This window comes from Falco punctatus, assembly GCF_963210335.1.
Source record: "Falco punctatus genome assembly, chromosome: 6".
In the NCBI taxonomy this organism is placed as follows: Eukaryota; Metazoa; Chordata; class Aves; order Falconiformes; family Falconidae; genus Falco; species Falco punctatus.
In genome coordinates, this window is record NC_137585.1 from 926,567 (window position 1) to 948,929 (window position 22,363).

The 22,363-nt window shown below is 54.0% G+C and overlaps 2 protein-coding genes across 14 annotated transcripts; one reads left to right on the top strand and one right to left on the bottom strand.

Annotated features, from left to right (window-relative positions):
* The first annotated feature begins 212 nt into the window (after window positions 1-212).
* On the top strand, window positions 213-7,845 carry MLF2 (myeloid leukemia factor 2). 3 transcript variants are annotated; one of them, XR_013928776.1, is made up of 10 exons: window positions 213-374; window positions 521-594; window positions 1,001-1,048; window positions 3,151-3,277; window positions 3,755-3,790; window positions 5,301-5,354; window positions 5,756-5,881; window positions 6,229-6,388; window positions 6,477-6,717; window positions 7,253-7,845. XR_013928776.1 is itself a non-coding variant. In XM_080391468.1 (9 exons), the coding sequence occupies exons 1-9, from the start codon at window positions 222-224 to the stop codon at window positions 6,653-6,655; spliced, it is 957 nt and encodes a 318-aa protein (XP_080247594.1). In that variant the 5' UTR covers window positions 213-221; the 3' UTR covers window positions 6,656-7,845. The 3 variants fall into 3 exon arrangements, 1 of the variants encoding a protein (XP_080247594.1); XR_013928777.1 differs by lacking the exon at window positions 1,001-1,048; XM_080391468.1 differs by having other exon boundaries at window positions 6,477-7,845.
* COPS7A (COP9 signalosome subunit 7A) lies at window positions 7,179-22,267 on the bottom strand. Of its 11 annotated transcripts, none has more exons than XR_013928778.1 (9): window positions 21,965-22,267; window positions 21,803-21,878; window positions 21,290-21,378; window positions 21,009-21,211; window positions 20,436-20,541; window positions 19,936-20,087; window positions 19,537-19,602; window positions 18,338-18,721; window positions 7,179-17,463 (listed from the first exon to the last, which is right to left on the bottom strand). XR_013928778.1 is itself a non-coding variant. In XM_080391475.1 (8 exons), the coding sequence occupies exons 1-7, from the start codon at window positions 22,124-22,126 to the stop codon at window positions 19,563-19,565; spliced, it is 828 nt and encodes a 275-aa protein (XP_080247601.1). In that variant the 5' UTR covers window positions 22,127-22,267; the 3' UTR covers window positions 7,179-18,721; window positions 19,537-19,562. The 11 variants fall into 11 exon arrangements, 3 of the variants coding, with proteins under 3 accessions (XP_080247601.1, XP_080247600.1, XP_080247599.1); XR_013928779.1 differs by having other exon boundaries at window positions 7,179-17,551; XR_013928780.1 differs by having other exon boundaries at window positions 7,179-16,979; window positions 17,234-18,721.
* Window positions 22,268-22,363: the final 96 nt, after the last annotated feature.

Sequence of the window (22,363 nt, forward strand, 5' to 3'; positions counted from 1 at the left end):
GCGGCCCCCGGGGCTGCGGGCCGGTCCCTGGGCTGCGGGGGTGGCGGCCCCCGGGGCTGCGGGCCGGTCCTTGAGCTCCGGGGGCTGCGAGGGTGGCAGTCTCCGGCCACCCGCGGCGCGGCGGGGAGCGGCTGCCGCCAGGGGGCGCTGTGCTGAGCGGCCCCGGCCGGGCTACAGGGTGACGCCGGCGAGGGGCGGCGCCCCAGCCGCGCGCGGGGCGCATGCGCGGGGCGAGCCGGCTGGGGCGGGCGGGGTGCAGGGCGAGCGCGGTACCGGGCCGCGATGGCCGCGGAGGCGTGAGCGTCCCGCCGTGCTGCTGCCGCGGAACCGGAGGGGCAGCGCCCGCCGCTCGGCACCCACCGGCGCGCCGGCAGGCAGGGCACGGGGCGGGGCAGGGCGGGCGGGGGCGCGGCCCGGCGGCGGGAGGGCCGCGGCGGCGGGGAGGGGGGCGCGGCCTGGGGCGGCCGTCACCTGCCCGGAACGGGGCCGCTGCCCGCGCTCACCCCCCTCTCCCCCGCAGAGGCCGCCCCCGCCCGAGGGAAGCATGTTCCGGCTGATGAGGGATGGCGAGCCGGAGGACCCCATGTTTGCCATGTGAGTCGGGCCGGGCGTCCGCCGGGGGGGGCTGCGGCACTGAGCCGGGGGGGGGGGGGGGCGGTATGCCCGGCCTTCCCCCCCGGGGCTGGCCGGGGGCGCCTGGGCCGCGGGGGCAGCGCGGCGGCTGCCGGGGGAGCGTACGGGGGGGGGGGGTCGGGCAGCGCAGGGAATAACCTGGTTCGCGTTGGGCTGATTCCTGCAGTGAGGAGCCTGGCCGTGCAGGAAGGCGTGATTAAGTAAAGTAGGCCGAAAGGCTTTGCAGCCGGCTGAGGAAGAGGGGGCTGGCGTACCTGACCTTTTTCTGCGGGGAAGGATTTGGGGTTTTTTCTTACGCAAAGTAGGATTTCAGTTCAGACAGGTAAAATCAGCTGTTCCCTCCGGTGCTTGTTGCTGTTCAGCACAGGAAATCGTTACTGGAGCTGGAGAAGACTGCTAAAGGAGTTGTCAAGTTGTAAGGAGCTAAGTAAAGAGAAGACAACAAGAACTTTTGAAATAGGAGTTTTGGAACCTAACAAAGGTCACGATGGGATTCCTTGTACTGAACATCTTTGATTCTGGCCACAGTCCAGAAATTGGATGCTATTGATAAGTTTTGGCAGCAAAACTAAGTTGGCAGTTCTTGCCAAAGCGGATGAGGAATAGACAGTAATACCTTGAGAATTTGATTATGTTAATAAGCATGGCGCTGCTAGAAACTTGGTGGAATTAATTTATGTGGAAGAATAAAGTCTGGTTTTTGCTTATAAAATTGGTAATAAGCAGGAATTTGACCAGCTCTAAACAGATTAGCAGGAGAGGAGACCTTGAGGCCCCAGTTAGTCACAGAATGACTGCTCTCATTGATGTGGCAGGTATGAGTCTGGCCTTTATTATGGGATGCATTTCCAGTAGAGACAGAAAAGTATTGGTTTGTAGTAGGTGCTTTTGTGATCTCAGGGGTATTCTAGGCAGCTGAGGTTATTCATGCTCAAGAAGGGTAAGCACAGACTCTTAAGATGTGCAGAGTAATGCTGTGGTATTTCCTTGATTTTTTTTTTTTTTACTGCATCTACTGTATTCGCTTACAGTTTGTCCTTATTCTTCTTTTTTCCCTTCCTTGCTCCCCCACCATGTGTGAATGTGTACAGCCCTCAAAGTGGAGGTTGCAAAAGAAGGAAAAGAAAGGAAGGAAAACCAGTTAGGGACCCCAGTTACTGTTACCTTTCCCTCAACTCTGCAAAAGCTGCATGTGGTCTCAAGCTCTTAGCAGGCGTACACATAACATGTAGCAAAATAGCAGGTGAAGATTACTTGGGGCAGAGGGTTGTCACAGGGTGTCAGGCCATACGGTCCTCTCTGGAGGTTTCAGTCTTGGATTTGAGTGTGTGTGTCTGTGTGTGTGTCTGCGTGTGTGTCACGGTTTAACCCCGGCCAGCAGCTAAGCACTGCACAGCTGCTTGCTCACTTCGCGTGTGTCAGGATGGGGGAAAGAATCAGAAGAGTAAAAGTGGGAAAACTTGTGGGCTGAGATAAAGACAGTTTAACAGGTAAAGCAAAAGCCGCATGCACAAGCAAAGCAAAACAAGGAATTCATTCACCACTTCCCTTTGTCAGGCAGGTGCTCAGCCGTCGCCAGGACAGCAGGGCTGCATCACGTTTAACGGTTGGGAGGACAAATGGCATCATTCAAATGTCACCCCCTTCCTCCTTCTTCCTCCAGTTTATATACTGAGCATGACATCATGTGGTGAGGAATATCCCTTTGCCCAGTTGGGGTCAGCTGTCCTGACTGTGTCCCCTCCCAATTTCTTGTGCCCCTCCAGGCCTCTTCCCTGAGAAACTGAAAAGACCTTGACTTAGTATAAACATTACCCAGCAACAACTAAAACCATCCACGTGCTATTAGCATTATTCTTGCACCAAATCCAAAACACAGCACTGCACCAGCTACTGAGAAGAAAAACAACTCTATCCCAGCTGAAACCAGGGCAATGTGTGTGTGGAGGGGTGAGAGGATGGTATCTGGGATCACATGCTCTCTGGTCCCATTAAGTGCAGACCTCTATTTGCAGCTGGGAGAGTCTTCATGCACCTCCCTGCAAAACAAAGAACTGCTCTTCTAGAAGGGTTTGATTGTTTAGCAGAGCTGTTAATGTAAAGGGGTTTGATGGCACAAGAGGAAATGAGTATGAAAGGGTGGTACCTGGGCTGTGGATCTGAGAAGTGGCTTTCATTTGTTAGGGCGGTGAGGTTGTGGAGTGCCTCAGCCATGCTTGGCCCTAAAGCGTTAGTGGGAGCAGAACACCAAACTGTCTAAATAGATACCGGTTAGTGCCTGAGAGGAATTCTGTGGTAGAATATCTTCTATTGCAAGAAATAAGATGGGATTCAGAGGTCCCTTCCAGCCCCAAGGATCACCATAAGCAACAGTGAGTTCTTGGGATTCTGGATTTTCAGCTTGAAAAAGAATGTACGGTTATGTAAGAGACACTCAAAGTCAGAACAGGTGGGTTATGTGGGGCTTTGTCTTCTGTCATCCCTTCCTCACCATTGTTCTCCTGATCTTTCCGAAAGGGACCCTTTTGCCATCCACCGGCAGCACATGAACCGCATGCTTTCTGGAAGTTTCGGGTTCGGCCCGCTCCTTGGCATCACTGATGGGACCGCGCCTGGGGCTCGCCAGGCTGGCCGTAGGATGCAGGTAAGTGAGGCGCTGAGTACAGGACAGCGTTTGTTAGCTTGAACTGCCTTGTTAGCTCCTGTCTGCTGCCGTTACTGGCATGGCGCATCCCTTGCCCTCGCACGCTTGGTGGGTGCAGAATTAATCTCTAATAAAACAGTGGGTTTGCTTGTCCTTTTCTTTACTTTGCGTGCATTAATACATGGAACGCAACTGTGTTCTGGGTTGAATGGGGGGAAGGGAAGAAATAAGTGCGATTTCTCAAGGAGTTAAATCAACATAACTGGGGGAAACTTATGAGCATTGCCTTCTGTCTGGTTTGCTAGAGGCGATCTGGTTTGAACTGCCATGGGTCTGCGGGGCAGTTCCTTCATCTGTCTGTCGGGCCTGAGTGTTCCCAGTTCTGTTTCTGAGAAGTATGAGGGTGTTCTGAGGAGGATCTTGGTGTCTGGTTGTTGGAAGGTCATTCTCTGTTCTGTTTTTCTGTTGTCCTGGCAGGCAGGAGCTGTTTCACCCTTTGGGATGCTCGGCATGGTAAGTTCTCTGTTTTTCTCCGTCAGATCAGAGGCTTTCCAAGTAGTGGCTCCACGCTGAGATTCATCAGCAGTGCGTGCAACCAGTGCTAAAATGTAGCCATCTGTGAGCAAGACCATCTATCCTAAGGGGTAGTGAGGGTGGGAGGGTGTGAAGAGACTAGAACCAGCTCTGGATTTATATGCAGTACAGGAGAGGGTATTGAACCGAAACTGGAGGCAGCTGGTTTCTCTTGGACCTCATTGAGTTGCTGTATGACTTCAGGCCTTCCCCTTGTTTCCCCTCTAATGTTTTAATCTAGGCTGTGAGCTGTTTTGGAGGAGAGATTCTAACTGTTTATATGGGGAGGTTGCATTTGCACATTGACCAGAGAAGACCCCTAAAGCTGTCACAGCACAATATTTCATAGGAATTGGGACAGTTAATACTCAGGAAGAGCAGATAGTCTTTTAATAACCTCATATGTCTGAAAAGAAGCAGTGGATCTGTTTGGAGGTAATAGAGGAACTGTGACGTGAGGATAAGACTTGGCCATCAGTAGGCAGAGGTGATTATTGAACCTCCTTTGCCAGGGGTGGCGGATGGAGAAGCCAGCTGAATGCTTCAACTGAACAGGACTGGAATGAGAATGGCTGTGTGTATGTGAGAACGCCGTGCTTGGAGTGTGCTGATCTCCGTCAACTACTAAAATAATGCAGTGGAAATAGGTTATTCCAGATCCAGCAACTTTAGCTGCCTTGCTCTGCAGGATTGCCTTGGTGAAAGAGACTACGCGTCCTGGAATTATCGTAGCTCAGAGAAGGATTAATAAGAGTACAAACAGATAGACTTCAAAGGATAACATTGTGTGTGAGCACTGCTCTGCTGGAAACGAGAACAAGAAGCTACTCAAGGAAACAAAAAAATCAGCAAGTTTAAATGGACATAGTAATTTTGTTTACACATTGCACAATTAACCTGTGAGACCTGCTGGCCCAGTATATTGCTGTAGCCTTTAGGTTTACAGGATTAAAAAGTCGGGTGTTTGTAGGGAAAATAAGAAAACTTGTAATTATGTTAGAAAGAACACAATCAATGGAAACTTCCTTGCAGTTTAAATTAAGAGTTGACAGTGATGAGGTGAAAACGTGCTTGAAGGATGACTGTCTTATGGTTTAGATCACTGTTAGTGCACATCTGAGATTTCTTCTCTTAGCTTTGCTGAGCGCCTCAACTCGCAAGCCCCAGTGCATTGGGAGTCAGACCCAAACTAAAAGAACAACCTTCGCCATATCCAGAGATCTGAAGAGCCAGAACACTTGAGCAACCCAACCTGAGAGAATGCAGAGAACAACAACCCCAAATCCTGTCTGTTTGGGGCAGGGGATTCTGCACTACTGAAAGAAAGGGAAAATAGCAAGGTTTTTCTTCCTAGGCAGCAGGTTTTTGTCCCTTGCAGACAGTTTTTTGTTCTTTCCTCCTGTATCTTTCCAAACTGACTATTCTTGTGTTCTCTTTTTCTTTTTATCAGGCAGGTGGCTTTATAGATATGTTTGGGATGATGAACGACATGATTGGAAACATGGTAAGAACCCTCCCGTAAACCAGTCTGTATTGAGAGGAGTGCTCCTGCCATTGTCCCCTCTGTCTCCATCTTACTGCGCCGCTTTGCTGTGGGCTGTGCTCAAGCTGCTGTCAGCCTTGCTCCGTGACCAGGAATCGGTGATTGAGACCTCGCTCCTGAGGCGTACCCTCTGAGAGCAGGGAGGGGAGGTGGGTGAGGAAGGAAGTGTGGGGGTAGGCTTGCTTAGCGAGAAACAAGCATTAATTTAACAGGAAGATGGATTCTCCAGAAAGATGGACCCACGGGGATTATATTCCTCCTATTGTAATTTCTTCCTGCTTCACTGTAGGGAGGGAGAATTAACTGCCATCTCTTCTTCCCTCCCTTTCCTTCTTTATACCATTCCCCATTTCTTCTTGCAGGAGCATATGACAAGTGGTGCTAACTGCCAGACATTTACCTCCTCAACTGTCATCTCCTATTCCAACCTGGGTGATGGACCCAAAGTGTATCAGGAGACCTCAGAGATGCGTTCAGCACCTGGCGGGGTAAGGAGGAGGCTGCAGTGTGCCTTCCCAGCGCGAGGCTGCTGGGTTTGCTGTGGGTGGATAGACTTCGCTTGGTGGCTCAGTGCCGGCCACCCACAGCACTGCTGCTTTGCAGTCACTTGCAGTTCGAGGAGCACGCTGTGACTCACTGAACCATGCTGAGGGCCACTGGGAGGGGATGGGAAGCACTGGGAGTGGGGGAATCCATTTTTCCCCTCTTCATTATGTTGGTGTCTGACATGCTGGGAGTGGTGGCAGTGCAATTTACCGTGGGCAAGAGTCAGAGTGTCTTGCGGGGCTGGGAGAATGAATTGAAACGTTGATCCTACATGGGAATCTGCCCTCAGATCCGCGAGACCAGGCGGACTGTAAGGGACTCTGACAGCGGCTTGGAACAAATGTCAATTGGACACCACATCAGGGAGCGGGCCCACATCATGCAGCGGTCCCGGAACCATCGCACGGGTGACCAGGAGGAGAGGCAGGACTACATCAACATGGATGAAAGTGAGTAGCGCCCTTGTCCTCCTCCCAGCAAAACCAGGCGCCGCTTCCCCACCTCCTCCCCATCTGAGCTTGTTCTTTCCTGACACAGGTGATGCAGCCGCATTCGATGACGAGTGGAGGCGAGAGACGTCCCGGTTCCGGCCGCAGCGGGGGCTGGAATACCGGCGTCACGAAGGCAGCGGCGGCCGTCGGGCTGAAGGGACTCGCCTTGCGATCCAGGGCCCTGAGGATTCTCCCTCTAGACAGTCCCGTCGGTATGACTGGTGAACTCAGAGCAGACCTGGTGGGGGGTGCAGCGTGGCCACCCCCAAATCTACCTACACACTCTTGTAAGTCTTAACAAGCTCTTTACCTCGTCTTCTGCTGTGCAGTTGCCTCTTAGCCACAGGATTACTTTCTTTCATTGCCCCAGTCTTGCCTTATTTTGATGTGTTGGTTGGAAATGGGTTTTCCCATTTAGTCTAGAGAGCAGGGGAAGATGCAAATTTTGAGAAAATACTGTTCCAGCCGGGAAGGTGGAAGCTGTTGAAGTTAGCTTTGTCATCAACAAAGAAAGTGTGGTGTCAGCCCTAACTGATGGTTGAAATGGTATGAAACGATGTAGGATCACAATCTGTAGAGTGTGCTGTCACTGTATAGAACTTAAGAGACCTTTTGCTGTCAATCCAGTCTGAAATCCAAGTAAGTGCTGGTGTCTGCTGTGTTTTGAATAGGGTTCACTTAGGATGTGTTCTAGTGCTTAAAAAGGGACTTTTCCCCCCATTTTTTTTTTACATCAGATTTAAACACGTTTATCTGTCTTCTGCGCTGCTTTCTAGCCACTGCTTACTCTCTTTTTATGTTCTCTGTTTCCCTTCCTCCCAGGTACAGACAGTTGAAACTCTGAAGCCCCTTCAAAACACTACTTGGACCCTCCTCAAATTTAGTATTAACCTCCCTCCCACTTAAGAATTGAAACAAAGCAACTAATCTTCTGCATTGCTCTTTTTTGCCCCATTTGGGTGCTGCAGTGGGGCATGGGGAATCTCATGATGTGCAAGGAACGCATTAATTGCCCATTCCCTTTCTGCTCTCCTTTGGTTCTGTTCTTTCTGCCAGTAGTGGTGGGCATGAGGAGCTGCCACCTTGCCTCTTCCATCCTTCCCACTCTTTCTGTGCTGGGTTGGGCTGGTTCTGATGTTTGTGTTTAGTCCCCTGTGAAAGAAATATGAGGGAATTCTGCTGGAACCTTGTGTCGGTCCCCTCACCGGGACAGAGGCTTCGATTCCCCTCCTGCTCCTTGGTGCAGCTGTGGCGAAGCAGAAGGATGTGTGCGTTAGAGAAGGGAGGAGCTGAGCAAAAGCTGGATCAGCCTGTGGGCCCCCTCCCCGACCCCTCTTCAATCAGCTCCCCCACTTTTTTAATTTGTGAAACTTGTAACTAGATGTTTACTGAATAAAGAAACAAACTGTAAAGAATCGTTGGATCCGTCTTTACCTTCAGCTGACCTAATTGTACCTGCTGTGCAATTAAGTAAACATTTTTTGTATCCTTGGGAAGTTGCTGAGGGAAAACATGGTGTTAAATTGTAAGGCTTTATTTTAGTACAGAAAATAGCCTTATGGCCTTCCCCTGTAGTTACGAAGTGAGACGATGCTCCACACGGAAATGGTGAAAGATGGCCCGAGAACCCACCCTTTGCAAAATATACCCTTTAATTGCTGTAGTTCTGCTGTGCACGCAGGGGAGATGGGTTGGTCTTTCTTGCTGCCTGGTGAGCTGTGCAGCCCTCCAGTGGGCCCCTGGGATTCTGCACGGCCCGGGAATGTTTTCATTATCTCATTATTTCTCTGCGACTGCGGCTGACGTTACAAATTACCTTTTCTTAACTTCTTTGCTATTAGGTGAAACTTGAGCGACGTTAGCAATACAGGACTAGGGAAGATCTCCAAGGTTCTTGGGCCAGTTTCCCGCTCCAGCATGCACCCTTAAGTAAACCTTGCTGTTAACTCATTTGGGAGGGAAGGTGGGAAATGGAAGCGTGACTCGCCCTTGGAAGCGGTGTGCCGGGACCTTGCTGCACACCCCCGGGTTGTAAGTAGGGCGCTAGCAGCGGGACAGACGCCTCGCTGAGATCTGTCTTGCCCTGAAAGAGGGATGCAGAATGCAGCCCCCAGAAGCTTGGGGCAGCGGCATGTGCTGTGCCCCTGGTAGGGCCTGGGCTGCGGGCGGGCTCCATCCACGTTCCCCTGCGCCACCTTGTCCCGTAGCAGCCCCCCACCAGCGCCCTGGCCTTGGGGAGCCAGCTCAGCGCGGGTGCAGGTGTGAGGTCTCCGGCAGCGCGAAGGGACACACCTGGGCTGAGAGGGTGAGGTGGATCGGAGGGGGCTGGGCTGGCTGCCCTGGGAGCGGGCTGAGCTTCGGCAAATGCCAGTCGAGGCAGGCCCTGAGGAGAGCGAGGGTGAAGGAAGAGCGACGCAGAACTAAGCGAGGCCGAAGGAGGAGTGACACAGAACAAAGCAGGGCTTGGGAGAGGCGTCATGGAAGACAAGCCATCTTGGGGCTGCCAGACTTCAGGAGGAGGAACTGGAGCGAGAGCAGCCCTCGTCTCCGTGGCAGTGTTGAGCTGGCACGAGGTGTGGGGCCCGATGGTTTGATCCCAGCAACGAACCGGCTGAGCTCAGGAAGGTGCTCAGCGGTGAGATGGTGGTACCCAGCAGCCAAGTCCTGGGCAATCTTTAAGGCAATGTGTGGGAAAGGGCAGGGAGATGGGCACGGGGCGGGGGGATTAACGTGGACCTTCAAGTTGTGAGGATCCCTTCCTCTTTGGGCATGGAATGCCTACCCTTGACCCAGTCCCTAGTCTGTGTTCCTGCGTTCAGCCTCTGCGCCCCGTTGGGTGCTGCTGTGCTAGCAGACCTGGGACCCTTGGTGCTCCTCCGCTCTGACGGGGTGGGATTTGCCCGGCTGCTGCGCAGCCGTTCCAAGGCGTCGGCCTTCTCCGGCGTGGCATGGCTCTGGTGGTCTGGGGAGAGGCAGAAGAGGTTCAGTTCGAGAAGGACCTTGTGTTAAGTCTGGGAAGCAGAGGCAGGAGCCCAGCAGGGACTTTCAGAGATCGCAAACCAAAAAAGTAAGTACGAGAAGTGTATGGGGAGCCTGTCCCGAGCCTACCACGGTACGTTAACCTCTGACTTCGAAAAGCAGGAGGTTTTTTTCCCCCAAGGAACGGAAGGAACCTCCTTTGACTGCTCCAGTCCCAGGCGGCTGTTCTTCACCTGCTGCCCCAGGTTCTGCTGAAGAAGCCACCTCAGCCACTCCAGGCTGGCACTAACCCGGGCACGATGGTGCTTTTCAGTCAGTGGCTTGAGGGGCTCTGGAGGAGTATGTGAAGGCAAGGAGGGCAGAGCCGTACCCCAGTGGGAGCAAGAAGCGCTGCTGCTGGTGTTTTTTGACAAGTGACTGCAAGTCGTGCTTGGGGCTCTCTCTTTCGCTGACACCCCAGTTTGATGAGAATTCGCTTGCTGATGTAGGTTATCCCATGGAGGAGCACGCAGAGAATTGCACGGAGGCAACAAACAGGTACGTGTGTGCAACCTGTGATTTACTGCTCCAGACAAGTGGCGAGGAGCTGTAAGTTGCTATTAGCAGGTGCCCGGGGGCATGTGTGGCGCCGCTCAAAGTGAGCAGCCTGGGAACAAGAAGACCAGCACAGTCAGAAAGCCCACCTCTGTTACACCACCTTGCTTCGGCATCCAGACCACACCTGCGTCTGCCTCAGTTTTTCCTACTAGTTACATCTCAGGTGCAAAGGTTTCCTGCTAAAAGCAGTTTGGGGCAAGGGGAAGGCCTGGGATGAGTCTCTTGCACTCGAGGTGTCTGTGACCCTCTGCCAGCAGGATGGAGTAAGAACAGGTTGGACGTTCCCAACATGAAAGTCAAGCAGTGCGTATCCAACTCACCCACCTGACAGAGGCAAAATCCCTTCTCCTTCCTTCTCCCACAGCCATTACCCTCAAACAGGACCACTGCAGCAGCAAAGCAGCGCGGGTCACTGGTACTTCAGCATCCTCCCAAGGAGCAAGCGGGGCACCTGGAGTGTGACAGAGGGGCTCTGCCCTGCTCAGATTGGGGCAAGGGGGGCAGAATGCGGTGGAGAGTGGCTGGAAACACTGGTAGAGAGATGGATGACATAACCTGGGATCAGAGTGTGTTAGCTACGCATGAATAGAATAGAAATGTCAGGGGATTTGTTTTATATGTTCAGTTTTCTGTATTTGAAAATGTATCATGAAAATAAGCCATTAAAGCTGGTGGGAACTTGGTCCTGAAGGGTTTTGTTGGCAGCCCTGAAGCTCTGCGCCTTTCACTGCGCTGCTTTGAGCGTTGCAGAGCCACAGGGAAACGCAGCGAGCCTAGGGAAGTTTGCAAACAGTAAATGAGATGGTATCCACAGCTGTAAACCAGGGAAACTGACATTAAGTCAAGGTAGAGATGGAAAATGCATTACATTTTTTAAAAATACTGTATATCAGTTTTTATAATGTTCCCAGTCTCACTTTCTTTAAATTGTTCTTGTCCAACAGCCGTAATATTTTCTGATGAAGTCATGGGTTGGGTTAACAAAGGCACTACAGCACCATAAAGTTAAAGGTTACAGTAGCGCGAGGTGTCTGAGCCACCCAGGAGTCTGCTCTGATTTACAATACATAAATAAGTATTAAAACAACAAAAGGGATGATACTGTAAATTTTCGTTCACTGACAGATTTCAAGTAATGAGGAGAACAAGAGACCCCAGAATATGAAATTATTCCTAGCTGTATACTAGAAACTAATGCTCATTAGTAACTTGATTAATGATCTGAGAGAAGATACTGCACCGGTGCTGATGAAGCTTTCAGAGGACCCAAGGAATGATGAAAGTGATAAACAAGGGAAGAAGATGAGATGTGCGGAGCAGCCCCAGACTCGGTGTGGGGTTTATTCACAAACAGTGAGCAGTTTGGGCTGCACGGAAAGCAGCAGGATGTTCATCCAGGAGCATGAACGTAGTCTCTGCTCTTTCAAGATGGAGAATAGTTTTCTGGAAACTCTGGAGGGACTCCGGAAAGAATTAGGGGATTGGGAGATAACCAGGTGAATGGTACTTGCATAATTCTTTGCGGATGCAGGTTACGCCTGGATGCGTCAGTCTGCACTCCCCAAACAGGGAGGTAAAGCTGCTCCCCTATAGCACAGTAGTGAACCCATTGTGTGAAATCTGGATATGTGACATTAAAAAGGACACTAAAGGTTAGAATCACAGAATCACATGGGTTGGAAAAGACCTTTAAGATCATTGATCCAACTGATAACCCAGCACTGCCAAGGCCACCACCGAACCACGTCCCTGAGCACCGCACCTGCACGTCTTTTCAATGCCTCCAGGGATGGTGACTCTGCCACCTCCCTGGGCAGCCTGTCCCAGTGCTTGACCACCTTTGGTGAAGAAATTTTTCCTGCTCCCCCACCTAACCCTCCCCTGGCGCAGCTTGAGGCCCTTTCATCTTGTCCTGTCACTTGTTCCCTGGGAGCAGAGACCGACCCCCCTGGCTGCAGCCCCCTGCCAGGCAGCTGTAGGGAGCAATCAGGTCTGCCCCGAGCCCCCTCCCCTCCAGGCTGACCCCCCCCAGCTGCCCTGCAATAGCCTTGTGCCCCAGCCCCCTTCCCCAGCCCCCTCCCCAGCTCTGGACACGCTCCAGCCCCTCAGTGTCCCCCCTGCCCTAGGGGGCCCAAACTGAACACAGGATTTGAGGTGTACAGTCCCACCAGTGCAGAGTGCAGGGGGACGGTCACTGCCCCGGTCCTGCTGGCCACACCGTCTCTGACACAAGCCAGGGTGCTGTTGGCCTTGGCCACCTGGGCACACTGGAGGCTCATGTCCAGCCGGCCGTTAACCAGACCCCCCAGCCTTTTCCTCTGGGCAGTTCCCAGCCCCCTGCCCCTGCCCGGGGGGCTGCAGCCCCAGCACAGAAGGAAGGGGCGACAGGTGCCACATGAAGCCTGGGACCACTGACCGGCCCCGCAGGACAACAGCGTGCCTGAACCCGCTCCAGCGTGGAGGCAGACAGCTCTCCAGCCCCGCAGGAAACCCGCCACTGCTGGCCATGGAAGGGCACCCCAGTGGCGCCTCCGAGAGCCCCCCAGCACCCACTGGGAGGCTCCAGCTCACCCTGCGCCAACCCTGGGTGGGTGCCCGAGGAGACGCTGGCCAGTGGGCACAGGGATGGGCTGCGGTGGCTCTTGGCCACATGAGCAGCCAGGTGACACGGTTGTACCGGTCCCTTTGGGCTGGACAAACCTGTGACCCGCGGAGGAGAGCGGAGGGGGGGGTGCTGGGGGCTGCGGAGCACGCAGGACCACAGTGTGTGTAGGCACGGCAGCTCGTTGGGGAGCCACGCACGGGTGGCGGGGAGGTGTAAGGTCCTGCAGTAAGTGCTGCTCCCACAGCACCGGCACCGGCCTTGGGAGAACAACAGGATTTAAAACAGACCTCGCTGCAGGGGCCAGGTTAAAATCACTTGTTTGGTTTTGCAACATTTTTCTGCTTTCCAAAACACTCTAAAAAAATAAATAATGAAGGCTTGATACTACTTTTCAGCCCCGTCTTTAATGTAGCTGGTTTTTTCCTCCTAGAAATTTTCTGTTTTAAAGACACTACTTCAAAAAATGCCCCCACGGGGAAACACCACTCAGGTGATTACCGCTTCCGCAGCTCTCACACCCGACGGTTTTGTCCGGCTGGGTTTATAAATTCTGAGGGCACTTAACACAAACTACAAACTTCAGGGGGGGCGGGGGGGGAAGGAGATACAAAAGGAGGGGTGTGGAATAAACATTACCTGCCTCCAGCTGCAGGCGCCGGAACCATCAGAGGTAGGAAGCAGAGGTACTAGCCTCGTCACAGCCATCCCTTTCTAATAAGGGAAAAGGAGAACAAAGATTGCAACAAAATAAGTACGTGAGTAAATAAAACCCAGGGCCACTGCCAAATTGCATGGGGGTATCACACAGGAGGGCACAGGTGGGCTTGAAGGCATCAGTAACGGCACAGGGACTAAAGTCAGTAGCATGAAGCACAAGGGGGGAGGCACACAGGAGCAAAAATCAAGACTTTCTTAGCTGTGAACAGGAGCATCTTCATAAGCAGCACCCAAGACAACGGAGCCAGGATCACCAGCACCTCATGTAACCACTGCAAGGAGCTGCTGGGCACTGGGGGAGGCGGGCGCTGGCAGGGGTGTCGGGCAGCTGGAGCAAGCGATGCCCTTCTGCTGCTGCACGAGGTGCCAACCAGCCCTTTCACCCGTGCAAGAGACCACGCACATTCGCAGCCAAGAGAGCCGAATTTGAGGCGGGTAGGAGCGTGCTGGCCCGAGGGCTGACCGGCTGCAGAGAACTGAACGCATGCGGGGCCGGTTGGGGTGGTTAAGCAACCCGCAGTCCATACTGCAGGGAAATAAACTCCAGGGAGGAAGAACAGCTTCAGCTGGAGCCGCGCTGGCACGAGGGAATACAAACTGGCTGTGAATTCATTTCAGCTGGAAATTAGAAAAACTTCCTAATCACTGCAGCAGTCGGGTTCTGGGGCAGCCTGCCAAGGGGACTAGTGGGGACAATAAAATCAACCAGTTCTTGGGTGGCACTTGAGAAGCTTTTGCAAGGAATTATGAGATGGTACCAGTAAGAGATCACACTCACCCCAGGAGCATCCTCCTCCTCACTTCTGCTCCCGCCAAGCACATCATCCATCTTCCTGCATCCCGAAGCCAGTGCTAAATGCTTCTCAGGCAGATGCAGGGAAACCTGCAGGAGACAGGGAAAAAGCCTCCCCAGAAACACCTTCTCTTGAGCCAAAGGGGCTGAGACTTCACTTGTGCCTCAAAGCAGGAGGGTGCAGAGTTGCTTTTAGTAAACGCACAAGTGCTACAGTGATTCTGGATGTTCTCGTTACCCACAAAAGGGTCACGGCTCTTGAGGCCGTCTGACGTTTCAGTATCTATAGACTTCATCACAACAACAAGTATAATTGCATATTGCACAAAGATTTTTCGCAGAGGAGCTCCTTTCCCTGGCAGCGGCAGAGCCTGGCCACCAGCAGAGGCGGCAGACAAAAAACCAGCCCAGTTCCACATTGCACTGGCAGGGATGTTCCCGGAAAACTGCAGCAGCCCCAAAGAGAAACAACCAAAAGGTGGGTGGCTGAGGAACCAGTGGAGAAAGCAGGTGTTTTTTTCTGGGTATTGCAGCTAAGCGGTGACTAGTACCAGGCAAAAAGATGAGGAAAGAGGAGCCCTGCAGGTGGGAACACAGGCAGACACCGGTGGAGAGGCCGGCAAAGAGGGAAAGGGGCCGCAGATCAAAACTGAGCAGCTGCTCTGGGGCATAAAAAGGAGAAAAAAAGGATGTCAGAGATCCAAGCGATGCATTTGCAGCTGCTAACATGGCCAGTGGGATTCCTCCAACTCCTCTGCCTTGCTCTGGCTGTAGTCCTGCAGAGCCAGGCCCTCAGCCCAGCGGCTGGTCCGGCCGTGGCAGGAGGCAGGCACAGCCCTCGGGGCTGCCGCTGCCAGGGAGCCCTTTCCAGGCGGCGGCAGAGCGGGACACCCCCTGGCCTGCGCCAGTTCACCCAGCACACCAGCCTGACAGGCACCCACTTTCCACACAAAGCCTTCAGAGAGGAGCTGACCCACGGGCACGCTGGTGCGGAGGCAAAGCGTCCCCACCTGACGCTCTGGGGGACCATGCTGCCGTGTGAGCATCCTGTAGACCTGCAAACACAAGCCAGCCGGCCTCACCGTGACCTCTGCAGCATCCCCATGGGATGAGCATCACCTGCTCCTCAGCTGGCACCAGGGCCCCACAGGAGGACGGAGGCAGCAGGCCAGGGTGGCCCAGTTTGACAGCTACTTTGATACCCACCAGCCCATTTGTTCATCAAAAACCAATCAACTCCCCACCCCCCATCATGTCTCATTTGGGGAACAGAGGTGAGGGCGGCCTCAGCAACCCCATTAAACAAAACGCTGCCTCCCTTTGCGGGGTCGTAAGCACCAGGACCAGCCCCACATCCCAAGGTCCCTCGGCACAAAGCACTGGAGGCTGGGGAGAACCTCGGGCAGGTCCCACGGGGTGCTCGTTACGCCTCTTCCCACTCACTGGGCACAGACGGGCACCGCTGCTGGTGGTGGGCTGCTGGCAGCACGGTGTCCGACACCCTGCCACCTTTGGGAAGGGGAGCAGCAAGCTCCCAAGAAAAAATTGTGCCCCCAGTAATGCAGTAAGAAGAATTACCATCATTAACGCCAATTCCTAATAAGAATCCATGGTTACCTCTTGGCACAGGGTGGCTGGAGGCAGCTCGCAAAAGTCAGATATTGGTGGCAGAGCCATTCAGGTCCCATCCTGCCTCCTCCCTTTTCTGAATCCAGACGTGAAAGCCTTCGTATAATACCCAAAGAGGGGATTGCAACGAATCATTGCACAAGAGCCGTTACACTTCCCGCGGTAGGGCTGGCAGGTCTCCTGCTCCTAAAGCTGGGACTAACGCCTCTCCACATCCTCTCTCTTACAATCCCCTAAACCTCACTCGCTTGCCAGGGCTTAGGGTGTCGCATGTCCAGGAACTTCTGTCCTGCTCCACTCAGGGTCTGTTTTCTCAGTCTTTTCTTTGGGAAAAAAACGGGGTTCAAACACAAAGACATTTAAAATTAAAATGAAAACTTACAATAATAATGTTCAGTACTTATCTCACTTTTGCCACCTTCAAAGCGATTTACAAATGTTAACCAATTAATTAGCCTTCACATCTTCTCCGGCTGAAATTCAGAGTCACGGCTGAAGTGAGCAGGAAAATAAAAAGCGCCGTTTTCAGGTGAAGGGCAAAGGGAAACTTACACTCCTGCCCTTTGTTTGCCAGCCAGAAAGGCAATTTGCAGCAATATTTCCATTCTGCACTGCACACCTCTCATTTATTTTTCAGTCATTTCAAAGGTCTGGAGTAATTTCGTACACTGCCTTCTGCTTCCTTTCTCTTAGTGGAGGTCTGCAAAGGTGTTCCCTTTGAGAAGGAAACAGAATGGAAGACTTTCAGGGCTGTGCAGACGCCTCAATCAAATACGTTGAATCCCAAACTCTTCTGAAACCCACACCACCAGCAGCCTCGAGAGGGGCACGTAGGGAAACGGGCGGGGGGAGCCAGGGCTGCGGCTGCGCTTGGCAAGCGCCACTACCGGGGAGCGGAGCCGAGCCCCGGCGCGGGGACCAGCCACAGCACAAGGGCGCAGGCAGACGGGCACCAGCTGCGATTTAGCCATGAGGGGCCAAGCCTGGGGCTCCAGTACAGCCTTGGGTCAGCGTGGCGAGGCCCCCCTGGACCCCACACTGGTCCACGCTCCGGCTGCTGTTACCTGTGCGTGGGTTGTTGTGCTCACGAGGCTGATGGCAGCGTGCGCAGGGAGCGCAGGTGACGCTCCTTGCCGAGTGCCGCGCACATGGGAGCGTGAGATGTGGCCAGCGCAGACTCCCGGTGCTGGCTCAGGGATGCTTCCAGCTCCGCTCCTGGGATCTGCAGCCTGGATTGAAACTGTGGATTCAGGGTGTTTAAAAAGACCCTTCATACCTAATAACCACAGCACAGTTAAAGAGAGCAAAGCCCAAGAGGTTGGAGAGGAGACACTTGGGACAAGGAGCTGGTTTGGGCTGCTCAGCAAGACCCCTGCGGGGCACGGAGCTCCTCCTCCACTATCGCTAACTTCAGCTCTCCCCGCAGGTGCCACCGCTCCAGCCCAGCTCCTGCTGGACCTCGGCCAGCAACTCGGGCACACACCTCGTACAGCTGCTCAGCTCCATCCCCAGCTCGTTCTTCTCGCTCCTTCGCATCACATGCAGCGTCTCTTTCAAAGGGTGTGGGGTGCCAGACGTTCAGCAGGTCCCACCTCCCCTGCTGGCACCTGGGTCCCGGGCTGCCCTCCCCAGGGAGCGGGAATCTGGTGCACGTGGACGTTCTTGCTTCCCCCAGTCGCAAACGCAGTGAGCAGAGCACATCGACTTTCCTCACTGGGAGGAGCAGAAGGTGGTGACGTGATGCCGAGGAAGGCTCAAGGCAATTCAAAGAAAAGCTGGAAGCGTTGTCACAACCCCTCCCCTATGGAAAACAGGACCTGTCAAGTAGTCTCCTCAGTGCTGCGAATTAGTCAGAGGGTTCGGAGCCCTCCGGGTGGGCTGGGACGACCCTGGTGCAGCTGCCCCACCACGCGCCCCTGCAGCCAGATTTGCATCTCTGGGCTTGTCCTGCCTCTCCTACTTGGCACTTCTGTGCCCGACGACCACAGCCAAGGGGCTTTACGCCTCAGGGCACAGAATGGGGGAAAGGTATGGGGCTGCCCCAGCTCTTGGAGACCCCAGCTGGTGACAGCAGCCCCCCAGGACAGCCAGCTGGTGTGCCCTGCCCTGTCACCTTACACCCAGGGAAAGAAGCTGCTGGGAATTTTTATGCGTTCACGGGTCTGGGCAACAGAGCTCCCACTGAAAGGTAGTGCTGTGTTACAGCAGCCCAGAATGAGTGCAACAGCAATACTGCACAAACCAGCACTTTGTGGTGTTTGAGTACTGAGGTGGCATCGCACATTGCTACCACCGTAACACGCACGGTCTCCCCTCCCTTCCCCACCCCTGAACGAGGCTTGCTCCCACCTACGCGCCTCAGCTCCAGCTCTCGCCTGCCTGCACGAGGAGCTGACCCAGCAGAACACTCACTCAGGCCAGTGAATCGGAACAGCCTCCACGCAGACAAAGAGCGCGGCTTTCCCTTGTTGGATTAACTTTTCAGCGGTTTGCTCAGGCACAGAAACCCAGGCTCAGGGAATCCCATTTCAGCATTGGCACAGAGGGGCAGAACCGAGCCAGGGCAGGAGTCACAGCGTCAACTTACATTTACATCAGCGGACACTGTCGCGTGTGGAACAGCAGTGCGACTCTTGCATCCCTCTGACTCTGCTTCAAGCCCATCTCGAGGATACATCCCCTGCAGCATCTGATGGGGTTTTTTTCTGGGCATCAAACAGGAGTCTATTTCATTAAAAGTTTGTTTTTTTCTTTTTTTCAACCAGACTCATCTGCCAACTCTGCCTCATCACCCAAGAATGGCTTCAGCAGCACGTACACTACAAAAACTCACACAGACGGGCGTCAACTGTGTTACTTTCAACTCTGTCAGACAAGTCCCCACATCACGTTCCATTTTGTCCAGAATCACTGGGCACATAGTACTGACACACACCTCTCCCTCAGTCTCTGTGCCTTCCTCTGAGATTACCTGAAAAAAAACTCTTTTGAACGTTCCAGATGAAAATCAATCACACAAGAAACTCTTTAAATAAGATTTATGATTCATTCCTGCTTTGCGGACTCTTGTCCCCATAGAGCTACTGTGGCACTACCCTCTGGAAAGGAAAGTGAGTATTTTGAGGATATTTCACCCAGAAATGGGACAGAGGCTCTCAATATCAAGACTTATTTTGGAACATCCAGAATCTGTATATGAGAAAAAGAGACACCACCACAGGAGCACCAGTTTGTATAGATATGTCCATAGATCTGTATTTTTATTGGTTTATATATATTTATAATATATTTATATATTTTTAAAATAATCCCTTCAAAATCTACCCTCCCACCTAGTAAAACAAAGATTAAACAATCAAAGATGGCAGCTGCATCCTGGAGCAGAGTATCCCAGGGGTCACATAGAGCCAAAATGATTGCTGAGCACACTCTTTCCAAGGTTCTGTGACGCCCTGTGGGCGCAGAGGTGATGGACACAGTTTTATGGCTCTTTAAATTGACCTGTCAAAAAGACAGGGACAGAGAGAGAGAGAGAAAAACACACGGCCGTGGCGATGGGGGCTTGAATGGTAGGGGAAGCAGCAACACATACAGCTGGAAGCTTAAGAGTGTGAAATGCTGGGACGGAAAGGAGGGAGACACTGTCTGTAAAGTTAGTAAGAAAGGTAGGAAAGAGAAGAAACATGCAGGAGAATTAGTTGGCAAGATGGATCTCAGAGAAGAGCTCAGAAGCATCACACTTGGGACCCTTGCTACCCCTCCATCCCCTAAATCTCCTCCTCTCACCCTCCCAGATGTGAAGGGAGATCCAACTAGTTTGATTTAGACCAAATCTTCGCGCTGCCCCGGAGCCTGTAGAGAGAGGTGAAGAAAAAAAAAAAAAAGGAAGAAAAAATTAGAGTGGAAACTCAAGCTGATCTCCAACTTTCTTTTCTAAACGCACACAAGGAAGAGCAGCTGTTCTTTGCTAGAGAACAGAAGGAAGGCTTATGAACTCTGCTTCAGATCAAGGGCCACAAAGATTTCCCCTCAACACGGCAGGAGAAAAGCTCAGGCGGGGCTGCATCTCTGACCAACCCTTGTGCAGGGTCAGCACCCTCACCGCTCCGAAACAGAGAGCTCCCCTCAGTGCACCTCCTGCACACACCCACAGCACGGCTCTGTCCGTTTGCCCCCATTCCTCACCCTTTGGCTTTGGAAGTTTTCTTGCTCGCCTGGCGCTGGTTGGTGCCAGGGGCCGGCTCCCTGAGCTCTGTTAGGTGCTGTTCTGGGTCTTGGGATGTGGCTGCTGCAGCGGCTGCTGTCGTCACTTTTATTGTCTTCTTCAGGTTTGCCACCTGCAACAGTGGAAAAGCAAGAAGCAAGGAATTTCCCAAGGTTTTTAGCTTGGTTTGGTTGGATTTTTAAGTTTGTTTCATTGCTTGGCTGGTTTTTTTTAAAGCGAGCCTTGGAGTTAAGAGCTGCAAGCTCAGGTCAAACAAAAGAGCCAACAGCTGTCCAGACCCCGGCACTACAGAGCAGCATTAAGCTGATTTAGGGCTCTTCTGCAGGCACAACCCCCTGCGGGGTCTGGCCTAGGAAAAAGGTAATGCCTTACTCGAGCAAAGACCGTACCAACTGTGGGGCACTGTTTCTAGTCGCTTTAAAGTAAGGGGCACCAGCTGCCTCCTCCTCGGCCCACTCACCTCGCTCTCTATCTGCTGCTTAAGTGCAAGCTGTTGCTCTTTATGTTGGTTGGCCCGGCTAACCTGTTCTTCAATGCCTGACAAGACAACCTCGCAGCCGTGGCACCTGGAGAGAAGACGCAGAACTGAAGGCCAGGTAATTTACAGAGCACAGAATGAAATGTGAACGATGACAGATTTCAACTCTAGAGGCCAGGAGGACCAGAAGGCGACAGCTACACAAGGCAGGAAAGACACAGGAGCAGTTCAATGTAATAACGCAGCAACGTTATTACCTGGGAGGGGGACAAATACAGTGACATTAGGTTAGGAACTACAGATATATGCTCAGGAAGCCTCCAGCCAGCAGCCAGGACTGTGCAAAGGTTGCTGCAGTCTCATCCCTGCTCCAGCAACAAACAGGAGAATGTGGAAAACTATTTTTGGAAAATTACTTTCCGTTGGAGTATGGGAAAGGGGATCAAGAAAGCCACCTCACAACACTACCCCCAGCGACACACAGAGGATCTGGGGAAGCCACCAGCCACTCCTGCAACCTTTTTTGGGTGTTAGTATCGGGGGCTTCCTCCTCACCACTCCTGCAATGTGCGGGTGATGGTGCTTAGCTCCTCCCTCCGGATGTCCCTCCCAATGCTGTAATCCACCTCCAGGCGCTGGTTCCGCTGATCCAAGCTCCCTCGCAGCACATCTGCGTACACCGCCTCAATCACGAGGTCCTCCAGTTGCCGAACATTCTTCAGCTGTAACTGCTCCAGCAGCACGGAGTAGGGGATGCACTGTGGAAACAGGAGGGTAACTAGCATCAGGCAACCCCAGCGAAAGGAGTATGCCAGGGAGGAAAACAGGGGCACTACCTTGATCTTGGCAGCCAGAGTGACGACCGACAGGTGCCTCAGTTTGTTCTTCTGAGCCTCTGTCAAGGGAGGGAGGTTTGCTGCTTCAGCTGTTGTCAGGGGAAAGAACCGGCTGTAAGAATTTATGCCTCATTTTCCATTTCCCAGCCCCGCATCGGTGCACCTACACCATCCCTGTTCCTTAAAGCACCTGCACGCCAATCCCCAAGCGATGCTTGTCTCGCCAAGCTATCCCCGTTAACTCTCTGCTCAAATGTCCCTTTCAGAGCAGCCTCCCCCCCGGCCTCAACCCACCCCCGGGCTGTCTCCTGCCTCATTTCTGCAGCCCGGCCGGCCACAGCGGCCGTCCGCACCCGGCCCCTCGCCCCTCGCCCGCCTGTGCCACGGGCTCTCGGCGCTGCCGCGGCTGGCACGGGGGCAGCCCGCCACCGCCCGCGGCCCCAGGCCCGGCCCGCAGCGGGGGCACCGGCGGGGCCGCGTCGTGCGGGGGGAAGGGCCCGGGCCCCGCCTCACCCAGGTAGTCCGCGTAGGTGCCGTAGGCGAAGATGGTCAGGAGGCGGAACACGGGGGAGAACTCGCTGTCGGCCAGCTGCGGGGACACACCGTCAGGCCCCGCTGCCCTCCGCCAGGCCTCCCGGCCGGGGGGCGCCGCGGGGCCGGGCGGGCCGCGCTCACCTCCCGCACGGCGGGCATGTCCAGCAGCTCCCCGAACACGTAGATACCCGGGGCCTCCAGCACCTGGTGGATGAGGCTGGCGAGGGCGGCGCCGCGGGCCGCCTTGGCCAGCAGCAGGAACTGCTCCTGGCTCTGCCCCGTCACCTTCCCCTCAGCCGCCATGGCGCTGCCGCCGTCCCCCGCGGGGCTCCGCGCCCCGCCGCGCCGTCCCTCCCGTAGGCCCCGGCCTCGCCGCCGGCAGCCACCGGAGCCGGCTCAGCCGCCTCCTCGCCCCGCCACGGCTCCTCTGTGGTACCGCCGGCATAGAACGGCCACTTCCGGGTGCCGCGCCGCCCCGCCCTGCCGCCCTGCGCCCGCCTCCTACTGGGGGAGGCCGCCGCAAAGCCCGCCCCCGCCGCT

Bases quoted from the DNA above. Each gene is read 5' to 3' on its own strand.
- MLF2 (XM_080391468.1), top strand. From the start codon at position 222: ATGCGCGGGGCGAGCCGGCTGGGGCGGGCGGGGTGCAGGGCGAGCGCG. The intron at 3,278-3,754 runs GTAAGTGAGGCG...TTGTCCTGGCAG, and splicing joins AGGCTGGCCGTAGGATGCAG to GCAGGAGCTGTTTCACCCTT. The intron at 5,355-5,755 runs GTAAGAACCCTC...TTCTTCTTGCAG, and splicing joins ACGACATGATTGGAAACATG to GAGCATATGACAAGTGGTGC.
- COPS7A (XM_080391475.1), bottom strand. From the start codon at position 22,126: ATGGCGGCTGAGGGGAAGGTGACGGGGCAGAGCCAGGAGCAGTTCCTG. The intron at 21,879-21,964 runs GTGAGCGCGGCC...GTGTCCCCGCAG, and splicing joins ACATGCCCGCCGTGCGGGAG to CTGGCCGACAGCGAGTTCTC. The intron at 21,379-21,802 runs GTGAGGCGGGGC...CCCTGACAACAG, and splicing joins CACCTACGCGGACTACCTGG to CTGAAGCAGCAAACCTCCCT.